At 37.6% G+C, this 18,687-nt stretch overlaps 1 protein-coding gene across 1 annotated transcript in view; it reads left to right on the plus strand.

The window, feature by feature from the left end:
* Positions 1–18,687, plus strand: part of ZMAT4 (zinc finger matrin-type 4) — a 274,740-nt gene that overhangs the window by 37,458 nt on the left and 218,595 nt on the right. The window contains exon 2 of the mRNA XM_048226301.2: positions 15,220–15,309. Coding sequence (XP_048082258.1) covers positions 15,220–15,309 — 90 coding nt within the window. The remainder of the gene's footprint in view (positions 1–15,219; positions 15,310–18,687) is intronic.

The following is an 18,687-nucleotide window of genomic DNA, read 5'->3' on the forward strand; positions in this document are numbered from 1 at the left end:
TGTTTTTACACAGTCATGAATATTGCACATCCCACTATATACACTTTTCTCCAACAAAATTAATTTTTCCTAATGCTTGTTTAAGATAGGCATTCTCATTTCAAATGCTCTTCAAAAAATATTTCAGAAAAAATGAAATGACATAATGCTAGAAACTTTGCTTTTGAAAAATGAACTGACTACTGTATATAAGAAGAAAGTCTCCAAGAAAGCATTTAGTTGAGAGGATGGCACATGTCTCGGTCAGCTCAGGCTGCTATAACAAAATACTATAGAATGGTTTAACAACAGATATTTACTTTCTCATAGTTCTGGAGACTAGAAGTTTAAGAGTGAGGTGCCAGTAGGGTTGGTTTTTGGTAGTGTCTCTTCTTGGCTTACAGAAAGGCTGCCTTCTTGCTGTGTCCTCACAAGGCCTTTAATCTGTGCATATGGAAAGAAGAGCTCCCTGGTGTCTCTTCCTCATCTTAAAAGGACACCATTCCTACTGAATTAAGGCTCTACCTTTCTGACCCCATCAACTTTAATTAACTCTGTAAGGGCCCTATCTTGATATACAATAACATTGAGGATTAGGGCTTCAGTATGAATTTTGGGAGGGACATAGTTCAGTCTATACAGCACAAATGCCCAAGATACAATAAGTAAAAACTAAGAGACATATTACCCTAGGCTACAACAGCTTACATATTTGACCACAGTTAAATGAGACTTTACCAAGCCAGCATCTGGTGAATGGGGAATTCTTGGCAACAGTGGAGGAATTGACTCTGTCCTTTCCCAAACCTCCTCTACCTCAATAAGCTGGATCTGTATGTGCCATGGTGTCCTTGGCAATATGACTTACTCTGAATCTTGACTTTTGTACCAGTTGCAGCAATTCCTTAGTTTCTTCGGTTTATGCTTCATGCACAATCTTCATCAATTTACCTGCTGAGAGTTTTCCTCCAATGTGCACACTCAGCAAAATGTCTGCAGTAGTTGTTGCTTAGAACTCTCTTTGGTCTGCAGGCTCAGTGCTTCTCTCTAACCTGCACTGCAGCAATGGGGTACAGAGATGGAAACATGATTGATGGGTTTGATTTCATTTTAGAATGGAAGGGAATGTGTAACAATTAAGTACATACCACTTCCAAACTGTTGTTTTAATTAATCAAGGGTCTTGGGCTCTTGTTCTGGTTTGCCTCATTCTTTCATCCAGGCCTTTAGTCACTCAACTGAAAAACCTTTTTTGAGCACTATGTGTGATAGTTGAAGGGGAAACAATGAACAAAATAGATATAATCTCCATTCTCTGAGAATTTATAAGTTGTGGGATCTTGAGCAAGTCTCTTGATCTTTTTGAGACTTATTATACTCATATTAAGGTAGGACTATTACAACTGTAAATCATGAGTGCTGAAGTTAATCTTTAAAACTGTGATTCCCCCCCCCATTACTGGAATGATTAGATCTCTTAAAGAATTTGGAAAATTAAAAAAAAAAACATACAAAAAATCAACAAACTGAAAAGGCAACCTACTGAATGGGAGAAGATATTTGCAAATGATATATCCAATAAGGGCTTAATATCCAAAATATACGAAGAAGTTCTACAAGTCAACAACAAACCCTTCTACCCACAAATAATCCAATTAAAAACTGGGCAGAACACATGAATAGACATTTTTCCAAAGAAGACATACAGATGGCAAACACATGAAAAGATGCTCAACATCACTAATCATGAGGGAAATGCAAATTAAAGTCACAATGAGATATCACTTTACATCTGTCAGAAAGACTGGAATCAAACAGACAAGACATAACAAATTTTGGTGATGATGTGGGAAAAAAAGGAGCACTCATGCACTGTTGTGGAAATGTAAACTGGTGTAGCCACTGTGGAAAACTGTATGGAGTTTCTTCAAATGATTAAAAATAGAATTACCATATGATCCAGTAATTCCACTACTGGATATTTACCCAAAGCAAATGAAAAAAACTAATTTAAAAAGATGTATGCCACGCTATGTTTATTGCACCATTATTTACAATGGCCAAGATATGGAAGCAACCCAATTGTCCACTGATAGATAAATGGATAAAGAAGATGCTATACTGTAATAGATAGGCAAAAAGTAGAGAAAGGAATCCAAGCATATCACTATAGAATGCCATCAAACCACAAGCGAAGAGAGCAGGAGAAGAAAAGAACACAGAACTACAAAAACAACCATAAGATAAGTAACAAAATGTCAATAAGTACTTACCTAGCAATAATTACTTTAAATGTAATTGGACTAAATGCTCCAGTCAAGACATAGGGTGATTGAATGGATGCAAAAACAAAACAAAACAAGAGATTGATTTCAGACCTAAAGACTATGCAGATTGAAAGTGAAGAAATGGAAAAACATTTACCATGCAAGTGGAAATTAAAAGAAAGCAAGGGTAGCAATACTTATATTGGACAAAATGGGCTTTATTCTTTTTTTATTATTGTTATGTTATGTTAGTCACCATACAGTACATCATTAGCTTTTGATGTGGTGTTCCATGATTCATTGTTTGCTTGTAACAACCAGTGCTCCATGCAATATGTGCCCTCCTTAATACCCATCGCTTGGCTAACCCATCCTCCCACCCCCCTCCCCTCCAAAGCCATCAGATTGTTTCCCAGAATCCATAGTCTCTCAAGGTTCATCTCCTCCTCTGATCTCCACCTCCTTTCATTTTTCCCTTCCGTCTCCTAATGGTTTCACTTATTTGTGGAACATAAGGAATAGTATGGAGGACATTACAAAATGGACTTTAAAACAAAGACTGTAACAAGAGACCAACAAGGACACAACTTTATGATAGAGAACAATCCAACAAGAGGGAATAACAATTGTAAATATTTATGTACTCAACATCGGAGCACCTCAATACGTAAAGCAACAATTAACAGACACAAAGGAAGAAACTGACAGTAATTCAGTAATATTGGGGGGACTTTTAACACCTCACTTACATCAATGGATAGATCATACAGACAGAAAATCAAGAAGGAAACAGTGACTTTGAATGACACATGGAACCAGATGTACCTAACAGATATATTAAGATTATTTCATCCAAAAATAGCAAAATACATATTCTTTTCAAGTGCACATGGAACATTCTCCAGAATAGATCACATGTTAGGCTACAAATCAACTCTCAATAAATTTATTTATTTATTTATTTAATAATAATATTTTTTATTATGTTAGTCACCATACAGTACATCCCTAGTTTTTTATGTAAAGTTCCATGATTCATTAGTTGCGTATAACACCCAGTGCACCATGCAATACGTGCCCTCCTTACTACCCATCACCAGCCTATCCCATTCCCCCACCCCCCCTCCCCTCTGAAGCCCTCAGTTTGTTTCTCGGAGTCCATAGTCTCTCATGCTTCACTCCCCCTTCTGATTACCCCCCGTTTCTTTATCCCTTTCTTCTCCTACAATCTTCCTAGTTCTTATGTTCCATAGATGAGAGAAACCATATGATAATTGTCTTTCTCTGCTTGACTTATTTCACTTAGCATTATCTCCTCCAGTGCCGTCCATGTTGCAGCAAATGTTGAGGGTTTGTTCTTTCTGATAGCTGAGTAATATTCCATTGTATATATGGACCACATCTTCTTAATCCAGTCATCTGTTGAAGGGCATCTCGGCTCCTTCCACAATTTAGCTATTGTGGACAATGCTGCTATGAACATTGGAGTGCATATGGCCCTTCTCATCACTATGTCTGTATCTTTGGGGTAGATACCCAGTAGTGCAATGACTGGATCATAGGGTAGCTCAATTTTTAACTTTTTAAGGGACCTCCACACTGTTTTCCAAAGTGGCTGTACCAACTTGCATTCCCACCAACAATGTACGAGGGATCCCCTTTCTCCACATCCTCTCCAACAATTGTTGTTTCTTGCCTTGTCAATTTTTGCCATTCTTACTGGTATAAGGTGGTATCTTAGTGTGGTTTTGATTTGAATTTCCCTGATGGCTAATGATTTTGAACTTTATTTCATGTGTCTGTTAGCCATTTGTATGTCTTCATTGGAAAAGTGGCTGTTCATATCTTCTGCCAGTTTTATGATTTGTTTATATGTTTCTTGTGTATTGAGTTTGAGAAGTTCTTTGTAGGTCTTGGATACCAGTCTTTTTATCTGTAGTGTCATTTGCAAATACCTTCTCCCATTCCATGAGCTGCCTCTTAGTTTTATTGACTGTTTCCTTGGCTGTGCAGAAGCTTTTTATCTTGATGAAGTCCCACAAGTTCATTTTATCTTTTGTTTCTCTTGCCTTTGGAGATGTGTCATGAAAAAAGTTGCTGTGGCCAATGTCATAGAGGTTGCTGCCTATGTTCTCCTCTAGAATTTTTATGGATTCCTGTCTCACATCGAGGTCTTTCATCCATTTGGAGTTTATCTTTGTGTATGGTGTGAGAGAGTGGTCAAGTTTCATTCTTTTGCATGTAGCTGTCCAATGTTCCCAGCACCATTTATTGAAGAGACTGTCTTTTTCCACTGGATGTTTTTTTCCTGCTTTGTCAAAGATTAGTTGCCCAAAGAGCCGAGGGTCCATTTCTGGGTTCTCTATTCTGTTCCATTGGTCTATGTGTCTGTTTTTGTGCCAGTACTATGCTGTCTTTGTGATCACAGCTTTGTAGTACAGCTTGAAATCCAGCAACGTGATGCCCCCAACTTTGTTTTCCTTTTCAACAATTCCTTGGCTATTCGGGGCCTTTTCTGGTTCCACACAAATTTAAGGGCTGTTTTTTCCAGTTCTTTGAAAAATGTCTTTGGTATTTTGATCAGGATGGCATTGAAAGTATAGATTGCTCTGGGTAGCATAGACGTTTTAACTATGTTAATTGTTCCGATCCATGAGCATGGAATATTTTTCCATCTTTTTGTGTCTTCTTCAATGTCTTTCAAGAGTGATTTGTAGTTTCTAGAATAGAGATCCTTTACGTCTCTGGTTAAGTCTCAATAAATTTAAAAAAGATTAAAATGCTATCATCTTTTTTGACCACAATGGTAAGAAACCAGAAACCAATCACAAGACAAAAATCTGGAAAGAACACAAATACATGGAGACATTAAAAAACATGGTACTGAACAATGAATGGGTCAACCAAGAAATCAAAGAGGAAATTAAAAAAACATACATGGAGACAAATGAAAATGAAAACACAGCAGTCCAAAATCTTTGGGATGCAGCCAATCTGTTCTAAGACGGAAGATTAAAGCAATACAGGCCTACCTCAGGAAAGCAAAAACAAAACAAAACAAAACAAAACAAAAACAAAAACTGAAATAAATAACCTAACATTACATCTAAAGGAGCTAGGAAAAGAACAAACCAAGTCCAGAGTCAGTAGAAGGAAGGGAATAATGAGGATTAAAACAAATAAATGAAACAAAACTAAACAACAACAACAAAACAATAGAACAGATCAATGAAACCAGGAGCTTATTCTTAGCCAGACTCATCAAGAAAAGAAGAGAGAAAGCACAGATAAATAAAATCAGAACTGAAGGAGGAGAAATAAGAACTGACACCACACAAATAAAAAGATTATAAAAGAATATAATGAAAAACTATATGCTTACAAATTGGACAACCTAGAAGAAATGGATAAATTCCTAGAAACATAAAACTTTCCAGAACTGAATCAGGAAGAAATAAAAAAAAAGTTGAACGGACGAATCACTAGCAATGAAATTGAATCAGTAATAAAAAATTGCCAACAAACAGAAGCCCAGGAACAGATGGCTTCACAGGTTAATTCTACCAAACATTTAAAGAAGAGTTAATACCTATTTTTCTCAACTATTTCAAAAAATAGAGGAGGAAAGATAGTTTCTAAATTTATTCTATGAGGCCAGAATTACTCTGATAAAGACACTACACAAAAGGAAAACTATAGGCCAATATTCCTGATGAACATAGATGCAAAAATCCTCAACAAAATATTAGCAAACCTAATCTAATAATACGTTAAAAAAATCATTCTCTATGATCAGATGAAACGTATTCCAGGGATGCAAGGGTAGTTCCATATTCACAAATCAATCAGTATATAACATCACATTAACAAGGAAAAGGATAAAAACCATATGATCATCTCAATAGATACAGAATAAAGCACTTGACAAAGTACAACATCCATTCATGATAAAAATTCTCAATAAAGTAGTGTTAGAGGGAACATACTTCAACATAATAAAGGCCATATAGGAAAACTCACAGCTAATATCATTCTCAGTGGTGAAAAACAGAGCTTTTTCTCTAAGATTAGGAACGAGACAAGGATGACCATTTTCATCACTTTCATTTAACATAGTACTGGAAGTCCAAGCCACAGCAATCAGACAAGAGAAAGAAAAGCATCCGAACTGGTAAGAAAGAAGTAAAATTTTCATTATTTGCAGATGATATATGCAGAAAACTGTAAAGACTCTGCCAAAAAATTACTGGAACTGATGAACGAATCTGGTAAAGTCATAGGGTACAAAATTAATATACAGAATACTGTTGCATTTCTCTACACCAATAATGAAGTTGCTGAAAGAGAATTTAAAAACCAATCCCATTGACAGTAGCACCATAAAGAATAAAATACGTAGGAATAAACTTAATCAAGGAGGTGAATGACCTATATTCCAAAAACTTTAAGACATGGATGAAACAAACAGAAGTCACAAACAAATGGAAAGATATTCCATACTCATGAATTCGAAGAACTGATATTGTTAAAATGTGCATACCATCCAAAGCAATCTACAGATTTAATGCAGTCCCTATCAAAATACCAACAACATTTTTCATAGAACTAGAACAAATAATCCTAAAATTTGTATGAAACTACAAAAGGCCCTAAATAGCCAGAGCAATATAGAAAAAGAAAAGCAAAAGTGGAGTTATCACAATCCCAGATGTCAAGATATATTACAAAGCTATAGTAATCAAAACAATATGGTACTGGCACAAAAATAGACATATAGATCAAATAGATCAATAGAACAGAATAGAGAGTCCAGAAATAAGCCCATGTGTTTATGGTCAATTCATCTATAATAAAGGAGGCAAGAATATGCAATGGGAAAGAGACAATGTCTTCAACAAATGGTATTGGGAAAACTGGGCAGCTACATGCAAAAGAATGAAACAGGACCACTTTCTTATACCATACACAATAAACTCAAAATGGCTTAAAAACCTAACTGTGAGACCTGAAACCATAAAATTCCTAGAAGAAAACATAGGCAATAATTTCTTTGACATTTTTCTAGAGCTGTCTCCTCTGGCAAGGGAAACAAAAGCAAAATTAAACTATTTGGACTACAACAAAATAGAAACTTTTGCACAGCAAAGGAAACCATCAAAAGACAAAAAGGTAACCTACTGAATGGAAGAAGATATTTGCAAATGATATATCCAATAAGGGGTTAATATCTAAAATATACAAAGAAGTTTTGCAAGTCAACACCAAAAACCCCCAAATAATCCAATTAAAAAATAGGTAGAGGTCATGAACAGACATTTTTCCAAAGAAGACATAGGGATGGAAAACAAGTGAAAAGATGCACAGCATCACTAATCATCAGGGAAATGCAAGTTAAAACTGCAGTGAGATATCATTTTATGCCTGTCAGAATGAAGATAAGAAATAATAAATGTTGGCAAGGATGTGGAAAAAAAGGAACCATCATGCACTGTTGCTGGGAATTCAAACTGGTGCAGCCATTGTGGAAAATAGTATAGAGGTTCCTCAAAAAAATTAAAAATAGAATTACCATATGATGCAATAATTCCACTGCTGGGTATTCACTCAAAGAAAATGAAAACACTAATTTGAAACTTTACATGCACCCCTATTTATTGCAGTACTTTTTACGGTAGTCAAGATAGGGAAGCAACCCAAGTGTCCATCAATAGATGAATGGATAAAGAAGATGTGGCATATATATATACACACACAATACAATAAATAAATAAAGAGGATTAGGATTATACTCATCTTGGTGAGTACGGAGATTATAGTGTACACCTGAAACTAATATAACTTTGTATGTTAATTATATGTGAATAAAAAAGGAAGATGGTGTGTGTGTGTGTGTGTGTGTGTGTGTGTGTTTGTGTGTGTGTAATGGAATACTACTCAGCCATAAAAAAGAATGCTATCTTGCCATTGCAACGATATGGATGGCGCTAGAGGATATAATACTAAGGGAAGTATGTCAGGTGGAAAAAACAAATACCATATGATTCCATTTATATGTGGAATGTGAAAAACAAAACAAATTAACAAACAAAAAAGTAGAAACAGACCCATAAATATAGAGAAGAAACTGGTGGTTGCCAGACCAGGAGGGGGCAGTGTGATGGGCAAAATGGGTGAAGGGGAGTGGGAGTATAGGCTCCTAGATATGGTATAAATAAGTCATGCAGGTAAAAGCTATCGCATAGGGAATATAGTCAATGGTATTGTAATAGTGTCATATGGTGACAGAAAAAAGATTTCAAAGCATACATAAGAAAAATTGAGATCACCTGTGATCCGTGATAAACAATGTTACCCCTTTGGTATGTTTCTCCCTAGACTTTTTCTATGTCTATGTGCACGTGTACTATCTATATCTATATCTATCTACATCTATATCTCTATATATATTTTGTTTAAAAAATTTTGCATCATTTATGTTCTTGTTTGAAAGTGACTTTTTTCTTGATATTATTTCATAGATTTTTAAAATGTCATCGATATTATTAATAAACTTGATGGCAGTTTTGGTAATCTATCATATAGATATAATATTTATCCCTCTTAGGATACTTTATTTTCTCAATTTCACTATTATAAATAAATGGCAATACCTGTTTGTGCTTCCTTAATCAATTCATAGGAGTAGAATTGTTGAATTGAACAATTTTTTCTGTTTTGAATATATATTGCAAAATTTCTATCCTGGAAGCTTATATCAATTTACATGCCTAGTAACTATGTATAAGAATCTTCATTTTCCTGTATCTTCACTAATATAGGTATGCTTATTTTGTAAATATTGTCTACTTAGTGGCACAAAATATTTTTTAGTTTAAAAATTATAAGGTAGAATTTGGATGAACTTGTCGTATGTCGTTTAGCTATTTGCTTTTTGCAATTCCTATTTATATCTTTTGCCTATTTTAATATTTTTTAATAAATTTGTTAGAGTACTATATCTTTGGCATTAAACCATTTTATTTTACATATGGCAAATATTTCTCCTACTTTATGGTTTATATCTTACATGTATTTCAGATTAAAAAATACCTATTTTTTAAAGCTACTATCAGTCCTTCTTTTGCTTTGTTGTTTAGAAAACTTTCCAATGACAAAGTTATATATATATATATATATATATATATTTCTAGTTTTCTCTTTGGTTCCAAATTCTTGGGTCTGTTTTGGGACTTTTTATTCTATTCTATTGTATTCTATTTGTCCATTTGTTCTGATCTTTCATATGTAATATCTCCAGTATCATTTTCCCCACTTCTTTATCCTATTCCTCTGCATTCTAGAAAGTGTCTCTATGTTGACTTCCACACTGATCTGCAGTGTTGATTCTGCTCTTGTACTGATGTAAAAGACCTTCGAAATGAAACCATATTTTTAATGTCCTTTCTTTATTAACTCAGGCAGTATATCTTTATTTCAGTCAGCTGTCTTATCTCATCTTTTAGCTTTTACCCTCAGTCTGTATTTTCTTGAATTAAATGAAGTATGTGCCATTTAAAATGTATTTCTATTTTTTGTAGGAAATATTTTGCAAATGATTGCTTTATGTCTTTTCGTTGAGAGTTTTCCGAAGTCTTCTTTTCTGTTATAGAAGCTTTTCCTAGGTGCCACTGATTCTTGGCAGAACAGAGTTCCTAGTGTGTAAGGATTGGCCTTTGATCCTTTCATGGTACATCTGAAAGCTTGCAGGATCTTTTGATCTGATCCATTTGTAGGACCATTTCAGTAGCCCATGTAGGAGGCCTGGAACCTGGGTCCTTGGACACTTCCAGCAGAGGACATTTATTTCTTCCCCACTGGGGCTGTTTCTCTTCTGAGCCCATCTTCCACTCTAAGCATAGGGAGTTTCTGTATCCAGCCTCCTTCCTGTGATAATAAGGAGAGATACGTCACTCTGGAAAAGAGTCTCAGTCATCAGAGGGGATCTCCAACATTTGTGGTTTTCTCTTTTTTTAAATTTGCACTTTACCTTGACTTCCTAGTGACGTTGTGCCCCGGCTTTTCCAGGGCTCAGACCTGAGGCCCTCAACCTGGGAGTGTAAAGTGGGGTTGTGCCAGGGTGCCTTCTTCTTCCTGCGAGGTGGAGTCCCCATTTCCCATCCACGAGTCATTCTTGGGTAGCTGGGGAGTTAGACCCTTGGTGTTTGTTGTCCTTCCCTAAATCGGCTCTTCTTCACCCTAGAATGAGTAGAAAGAGCTCAAAATTGGTGGCATGTGAGAATGACTCTTTTGTAATTATCAGTCTGTTTCAGGTTTTCCCTTTTCCTTATAGTCTGCCTTATTTTAGCTGGTTTCTGGAAGAGGTATAATTAGATACCTAAGATGAAATAAAACGGTTAAGACTTAACTAGGAAATCAGGAATGGATCTTAAAGCTTATTTGAAATAACACCTCTCCTGCTAGCCTCACAAATGTGACTTGAGGATAAAATGAGATGGTAAATGTCAAAGGGGTTTGAATGCTCTTTGGAACATTATGCAAATACTAAGTTACTTTGTTATCTTCACATTTTATGAGACCAGAAACCAGTAGCCTTGTTGGAAGCAAATTTAAGTTGTGAATTTTTTAAGGGTATGTGATAATGGAAGATGGCTATTTAGGTGAAGCACAAAGCCATTCTATTTCGATGTGGTCCACCCCCTTCTTTCACACAATACATCTGAAATAGAGGTTTGTCTTGTTCTTTATCCCCCCAAAGTGAAGGCTGGCCTAAATTTCCTCTTTAGACTATTTCTTGGAGTGCCAGGAGATTGTTTCAGCCGAAGAAACTAATCTGCAGATAGGTCTGCCCCCTGCACAATGCCCAGCATCAGGGGCAAAGGCTTTAATTAAAATGGAAGAGTTGGTAATTTCTGGCCTATCTGGGAAGCTTAAAGTTGATGTGGTTTGAATGAAAGTAATGACTTTTGCTTAAAATGCAAATATTAATGCAAGAGCCAGGGACTGACTTTCGGTGCAAGCCAGAGAGATTGTAATTTCTTTTTCATGGTTTTTCCCTTAAAGAAATGGCCCTTTTCTTCCCTGAAACCCTGTAATATATACATTTAACATGTAAGGTACTTTTTTCTTCTTACATTTCCTTTCAGTTGGCAATTTGCCTTTTTAAACTCTTAAAAGGAGTGCATATTTTAGGTATTAGTAAATCTTTGAAAAAATCATGGGGATTTGTTTTTGTTCATATTTATTTGGATGACATTAATGCATTTCAGAAGTGGCTTTCCCTCCAGTTTGGTTGTCTGGGTGGCATTTGCCCACTGTGCCCATAATCTTCATTTATACACAGGAAGTGGAATGACCACATTGTGAAGAGGACACATACTTACTGTGGCATGTACATGTACCAAAATAAAATTTTTAAAGTTAAAGCAATGTGTATTGCTCTTGGGTTAAGTGAGCTTATCGAATCACCAAGTATTGTAGTGAAAAAAATGTAATGCATTTTGACTGTTGGTAAGACATTAACAAGGGTAGATGGAAATGTGGTCAACTATATCCATATATGAACATGTGAGTATAAACAGATTCCAGATCAGTGTGTATTTTACTAATTACAATCATTATGAGTAGAAAGTAGACATATTGAGGAACTACAATGGCTTGAGCATTGTGAAGTTATTACTTTCATGGTAAGGGAAAATTTGTTGTAGAAATAAAGAATGAGAATCATTCATACTTTCTCTACCCTAATAAATTATGCTTGTTTTTCTTTTTCTTTTTCACTTCTTATTGATATGCTTACAAATATTTATAGAATCTTAATCACAGTACACAAGCAATTTTTGTTTTACCATTTTTTTATTCAGCATTCATTATGTAGAAAGCACTTTTTCAATTTCCAACTGAACATAAGGGCATCCAGCGGCTGCTCTAACCAGCCTCTTGTTCAACATGTAACTGCCTCCCTGATTTGCTGTTCCTAGTTAGGTAATGCTGCAAAGAACATCTTTGCTCAAATCTAAGTTTAACTCTTTGTGGGAAGGTTTTGTTTGTTTGTTTGTTTGCTTTTAGAATAAATTAGAAAGAGTGAGGTTACCATGCCAAAGTTCAAGCAATTTCTGGTAGGTAAGGGGTTGAGTGGAGCCTGTTGGAGGAAGATGCTGTGGGTGACTCAGTGAGTTCCACCTTGAGGAAGAGGTGAGGATGCCAGGAAGAAAGGAGAGGATTCACTAGCCAAGCTGCATCCTGATGTTGAAGGCCCCAGGGCCGAGGCAGGAGAGTTGTAGGGCACCTGGGAACAATCTGCTAACAACCTCTTTCTCCTTGACAACCGACATCATTTGGAAGTGGCTTTGGGTTTGAATCAGTCTAACTGGAAGGATATGGCTCCACAATCCTGTCACTGAGAAGTAGACTGTCTTCTGGGTTTTTAGGTCCTGTCCTCAGTGAGGGTGGGCCTGTGGGTGGGGAAAGCATTGGGTCCAGCCCTGGCAGCCAGGGAAAAGCAGCAGGAGGACAGAGGCAACAGGGAAGCAGCTAAATGATTAACTAGAATGCCTCCACCATCATTCCAGAATGAGGTGGGATTTTCCAAAGCTATTTTCTTCACCCATACACAAGGGCACAGGCAGAACCTGGAGGGCTGTCAGTCCTTCCACCAAAACTGGAGGCTGGGAAAACTGAAGGAGAAAAACAGGTCTTTAATGAACAAAATCCCTAATAAGGCTCAGATCCCAACATCTCTCATCACTAATGGCTTCACAGCAGAGCTTACCCTATACTTCCCTTTTCTTTTCAGCTACAAGATTTGTCAAACTGCAATTAAATAACCCAGTGAACTCCGCCTATGCTGGAAAGAGTCTTTTTGAGAAAGAAATGTAATATTTTAGCAAAGAGAAAATCCAACCACAAAACAGGCCACATTATGAGATTTCCAATTTTGCCACGATTTTGTTCTCTAGGAATTCAGGGCTTTGAGCAGATCGATGGTGTTGGGTACTGTGATCCATTCTTCTATGGAAACAAATGCAACAGTGAAAGTCCACTTCAGCCACATTTGAGCTCACACTGGTATTGCTTTGTCTTTTTACTAAATTACCTGTCACTGAGTTCCCCAGCCCAGCCTCTGTGACCACATTCAGAATCTTGCAGGTTTTTAAATGTTCTTTTTTTCTTTTTTTGACTGTAGCAGTATTCTTAACTTTTCCACTACCCCTTGCCTCCAAAAAACCAACAAAACTAGAAAATGTATACAGATTTTAGTAATCAACATAGTTCTCTGCAAAAAAAAAAAAAAAAACAACAACAACAACAACAAAAAACCTGCACTAGTCTGCACTGCATCATTCTCAAAAACATGCAGAAGCTGAACTGTGCTGTTGAAATGATCTGGCACAGGTCCATAGAGGTCTCTATTTCACGTCCTACCAATCTCACAGGCAAACAAGGCTCCAGGTAACCCTGGATTACAACTTACAATGCAACCTAGAAATGGCTACAAATACATTTCAAAATCACACTTCAGTACTTTTACACATCTGTAATATCTTTCATGTTCCATTAGCACTTTTAAACCCATTTAAAGTCCTTGAAAGTGTTCAAGGACTGTTTAGAAGCATGTTTTTTAGAAGTAAAATAAAGGAATGAAAAAAGTGATAAAGAAGGAAAACCAGGCAGAGGGAGTTACATCATATCCTGTAAACAAGTTGCAATTTGCTGTGTGTTCTCTGAAAATCACTTTGCCTTTGTCACTAATCCATGAAGGCAAGCCATCACACAGGAGTCTGGCTGGTCCCCAACTGTAAGTAAAGGCAAAGTGGAACCAAGGCCTGGAGAAGAAGGAAATACGCCCTGAGCAAAGGAAGGGGTTAGGGGATCAGAATTAGGTAGCTATGGATTCAAGGAGAATTCCTATCCTAGCACTGTAGATTCCGAGTTCAGGATCGGTGCCCTCACTGGTGAGACACGTTAAGCATTATGTGGATTGCAATTTTTCATACGCACTGACTCATTTGATTCTCACGGCAACTCTAATAAATATTATGTTCATTTTGTACACAGTGAAAATGAGACTCAATTTAGGTATAAACAAATTAGACTGACTTGCTCAGTATCACACAGCCAGAGAGCAGCGGAGCTGCGCTTGGGTTCTGAACTTGTGACTGTTTGTGCTCTTTTCACTCAGCCATCCTCAGGTGGCAACTTGGAAGTTAGCACTGCCGTATTCTTTAAAGGGGAGGGAAGTTCAGATGGGCTCTCAGTTGAGCCGAGCAAAGGAGTAGAAGAAAGATGGAAGTAGGATGCGATCAATTTTTCCATGCTGGGCATGGACCCATCAATACAGGCAGAAACCCAGAGTCCTGCTATTTCTGCAGGCGGTGGGGCTTTATTGTTTAACTGCTCTGCCTGTTTGCCTGCAGTTTGGGCTCTGATCAGTCCTCAGACTTGCGTTTGATATCTTTTGTTTGCTCGTGATATCTGACTCTGGAAAATCTCTTTTGATAGCTCATTAGTGAGGCTCCAACATGGGACAACTAGACTAAGAGACTTCTGTTGGAGATGCTATGCATGCCAGCTCCCAGGGGGCATTGTCTGTCCTCAGCTCCTATGGGCAGGGCAGCAGGAGTGTGAGACAAGGCAGGGGACCCAGCCTTCTATGACAGTCGATCCTTGTATTGTTCTCTCTCTGACCTGTTCTTATTTTGAGGACAATTAAATATATTACTCACTCCAAGCTTAAACATCCCAATGCTTTTACCTTTCTTCTTTTATTGTCTTTTCTAATTCTGAAATAATGTTTTCTTTATAACTTCGAGCAAGTCACTTAACCTATCTGAATCTTCAACCCACATAATTCTCAGGAGCATGTGGAAATGTTTTTAATCAAAGTACTACTTTGCATTTGCAGTCACTGGCTATGTTTCCAAGGATTTAAAATGCCTTCTCTTTCATAGTATCTGCTTCTGCTTTTCCTTCCCAGAGTCGAAAACATGCAAGCAAAGTCCGACTGTATTACATGCTTCACCCCAGGGATGGTGGGTGTCCTGCCAAGAGGCTCCGGTCAGAAAATGTGAGTATCTGGCACCATCTGATATCCTTAGATGGTCTGTTCAGTTTGCCAAGAACTCTGTAGGCCTGGGAAGTACAAGTCATGTCCACCTTAGCAGGAAAGCTAAGGGAGTAGAAATAGTTCTCTTTAAATACTCCAGAAAATATTACACGTAAGCAATCTTTTTCCTTTTTCCTGCCCAAACATGTCGGTATGCTTCTGGGGGACTTTGTGATGATTCTGTGCCAGGGCAGAGCAGAGAAAGAATGTACAGAGAGGACAGAGAGCAGCTGGGTGAGGAGAGTCAGGAGCCATCAGAAGAAAAAGAGTAGGAAGGACAGCCTAAGGAGAAACCCTGTCAGAAATACTTTGCTGTTTACATATTTTAGTTTTCCTTTGGTGTATAAAACTAAATGACAGTTTATTCATTTATAATAAAAACTGTGCACATCTTGCAAATAAAAATACTCAGGGTTTTTGATCAGTGTGCCTCTCCCTGAGGGAATAGTCACTTGGGAAGAAAATGACAATTAGAAAGTTGTTTTGAGGATGTAAAATCAGAGCAAAGGGTTTACTTCAGCCAGGCCAAGGCAGGGACTGATAAAATAAATATTCCTTCCTCCCAGCAGGGGTTACTTTTCCTAATGAGTGGAATATTCATGTCCATCCATTGCAGAGGTCCTCTGTGATAAACACTGCAGATTAAACAAAAATCGCTTGTCCTTTGAGTTCTGAGGAGGCTGCAGGCATAGAATTTATACCTTATGCTCTCGCTTGTGCTTGTGATCCCTTTCTCCTTCTGCTGCCGGAGAGATGCCGGTATTCTTTTCTTATTAAAAATTAATATATGATCATTGAAGAAACTTGACAAGAACTGTGCTTGCATGTTCTTCACAGGAGAAAAAGAGAGAACAAGAGAACTGCTTATGACCACAGGTAGTGAGCATCAGGGCTGGTGTTAGTGAATTCCAAGCACACCTCTTATATCACAGACGAGCTGTTCATACACAGACTAATCTGGAACAAGGTGGAGCTGTCTTGACCGCCTTGGTGAGAAGCATTTAGAGCTTATTAGAGGCAAAAGATGTCACAAAAACTTTTCAAGCTGCTAAGAAATGGGACTGAGACTAGTTCTGTCAGCTCTTAGCCTTATGACCTTAGGCAAATAATTGATCTCTCTGAACTTGTTTCTTCAATCAGGCCATCATAATCATACTTCCTTACTGAGTTTTGTGAGGTGCACTCTTACATGCCAAATACTGAGGAAAGAAAGATGAATAAGGTACAGACTGGCCTTAAAGAAACTCAGAGTTGAGTGAGGGACATAAACATTGCATAAAAAACCAGCTATAATTCCACAGTGTAGGTGTTTATTTAACATTCTGCACAAAGCTCCATGGAGACCAAGGGCAAGTTGATCCATGCCAGGACAAGTCACTCAGGGATGGTGTTACTGAGAGTTGGCATTTGAGCTGGGGGTCTTTGGGCTTGAGTGGATTGTACCAGTTGGAGGAGGTGGGAGCAGACAGGTGCATTCTTGGGTGCATTCCTATCAAAAGAACTTATTAAGCCCCAGGAGAGTTGGCCTGAGCCAGTTTTTATGTAATTTCAGAATCCCGTAGCTACAGCAGAGTCCTACTTTCCATCAGGTATCTATTAGCAGAGAGAACAGAATTAGTTCCTTTTCCCTGAAATCATCCAGCGATGATGCCCATGTCCCTTCATTCAGTAGCCATTTTGTGTCTTATCATAATAGTCAAAAACAATAGGGTTCACAGACATTTGGCAATTAGCCCTTTGAACACAGATTTTTTTCTATCTACTCAAGTTCTAATCATGAATATTATACTTATTTATGTCCAAGCTCCTAGGGAGGGCTTGACTGGGCAGACAGAAAGGGGGCACTGGGACTCACACTGGTGTTACTCCAGGACATGGTCTTGGCCATTCTGGTCACATCCATGATTTACTCCACTCAGGCTCTGGTTCTGCCACTCACATTGGGGACAGTTTATGGAGGGAAGATGTTTGGATTTTTAGAGTAAGAAGTATTTGTGAAGAATCTTTACCAAAGAACCCTTTGAGAACTTTTGCTTCTGGTGTATCCTGGAATTTATTCTATAAGAATAAATCAGTAAGCAAGAAAAGAAACACAATGAACTTACTTTTTAAAAGAAAAATAAAGATTTTATTTATTTATTTGGAGAGGGAGAGAGAGAATCTCAAGCAGACTCTGTGCTGAGTGCAGGGCCTGACTCGGGGCTCGATCTCATGACCCTGAGATCATGACCTGAACCTAAATCAAGAGTTGGACATTTAACTGACTGAGTCATCCAGGCACCCCCATAATGAACTTACTTTTTGAAAGAGATAGTTGATGCTTTTATTAGGATATGTGTACACTTCATAGGTGAATACATCATTTGCCTTAGGCATTATGACATACCAGATACAGCATCGAAGCCAGTCCCTCATTAGGGCTGTGAAAGTTGATGTCGGTAATTTTTTGGCCAACTTTCTTTTGTATAGACTCATACCTAAGGGTTGGAAGACTGAATATACAAATAGACAATGGCCAGCCTTATATATATATCTAGAGGGAGAGAGAACTTTGATACACATAAAACTAAGGTAACATTGGGTTTCGACTATACTTTAACTAAAAAGACATTTAAAAAAATAAAGAAAAATAGAACTTTGACCCACAACCTATAACAACCAGCCTTGGAAACCAACCCATTAATGTAAAGTAACCAGCCAAGGAAGCCTAAGTTAAATTTGTAGGAAGTCAGACCACTATCTCTATGAACAATCCAGGAGGCCAAACAAAAACCCCTGAAACAATAGGCCCCAAATGGTCTGGACTTGGTTAATACCCGATAGCTTTCCTAATTTTTGTCCCTGCTTCCAACTTGGAATCAACCAAAGAACGTCAAATATGCACCCCTACCCATCACGTAGGGGTGTGCACTTCTAGTTTGTCTACCTGCAGCTTTCACATATGAACAGCCTCCAATCAGGGCACACCTGAGGTCTCCCCTTTATTGTGTTACAAAGCTGTCTTACTGAATCTTGCCTGTGAGTCTTCTCCAAATGCATGTAATGGTGGCTAACACCCTGGCTATGGGAAGCTCTGAATAAATAGCCTTTCTTTTTCTCATTTAGTTTGTCTTTGTTTATTTCCATGGGGTTGTAAAATGGGGATAAAAATAACATCTAATGTATGGTTTTATCACAAGGCCCAAATGAGATAACTCATTTATTCAGGACTTAGTTTTCAAAGGTCCTTCTCCAGTTGTTATTATTATTGCTCCCCTTTCCACCAATACCCTGTGTTCTTAGAAGAATATAATGCTCTGCTCCACTTGCCTCTCCATTTTTGCCCATCCTCCCCACTGC

This window comes from Ursus arctos, unplaced genomic scaffold (assembly GCF_023065955.2).
Source record: "Ursus arctos isolate Adak ecotype North America unplaced genomic scaffold, UrsArc2.0 scaffold_27, whole genome shotgun sequence".
Classification (NCBI taxonomy): domain Eukaryota; kingdom Metazoa; phylum Chordata; class Mammalia; order Carnivora; family Ursidae; genus Ursus; species Ursus arctos.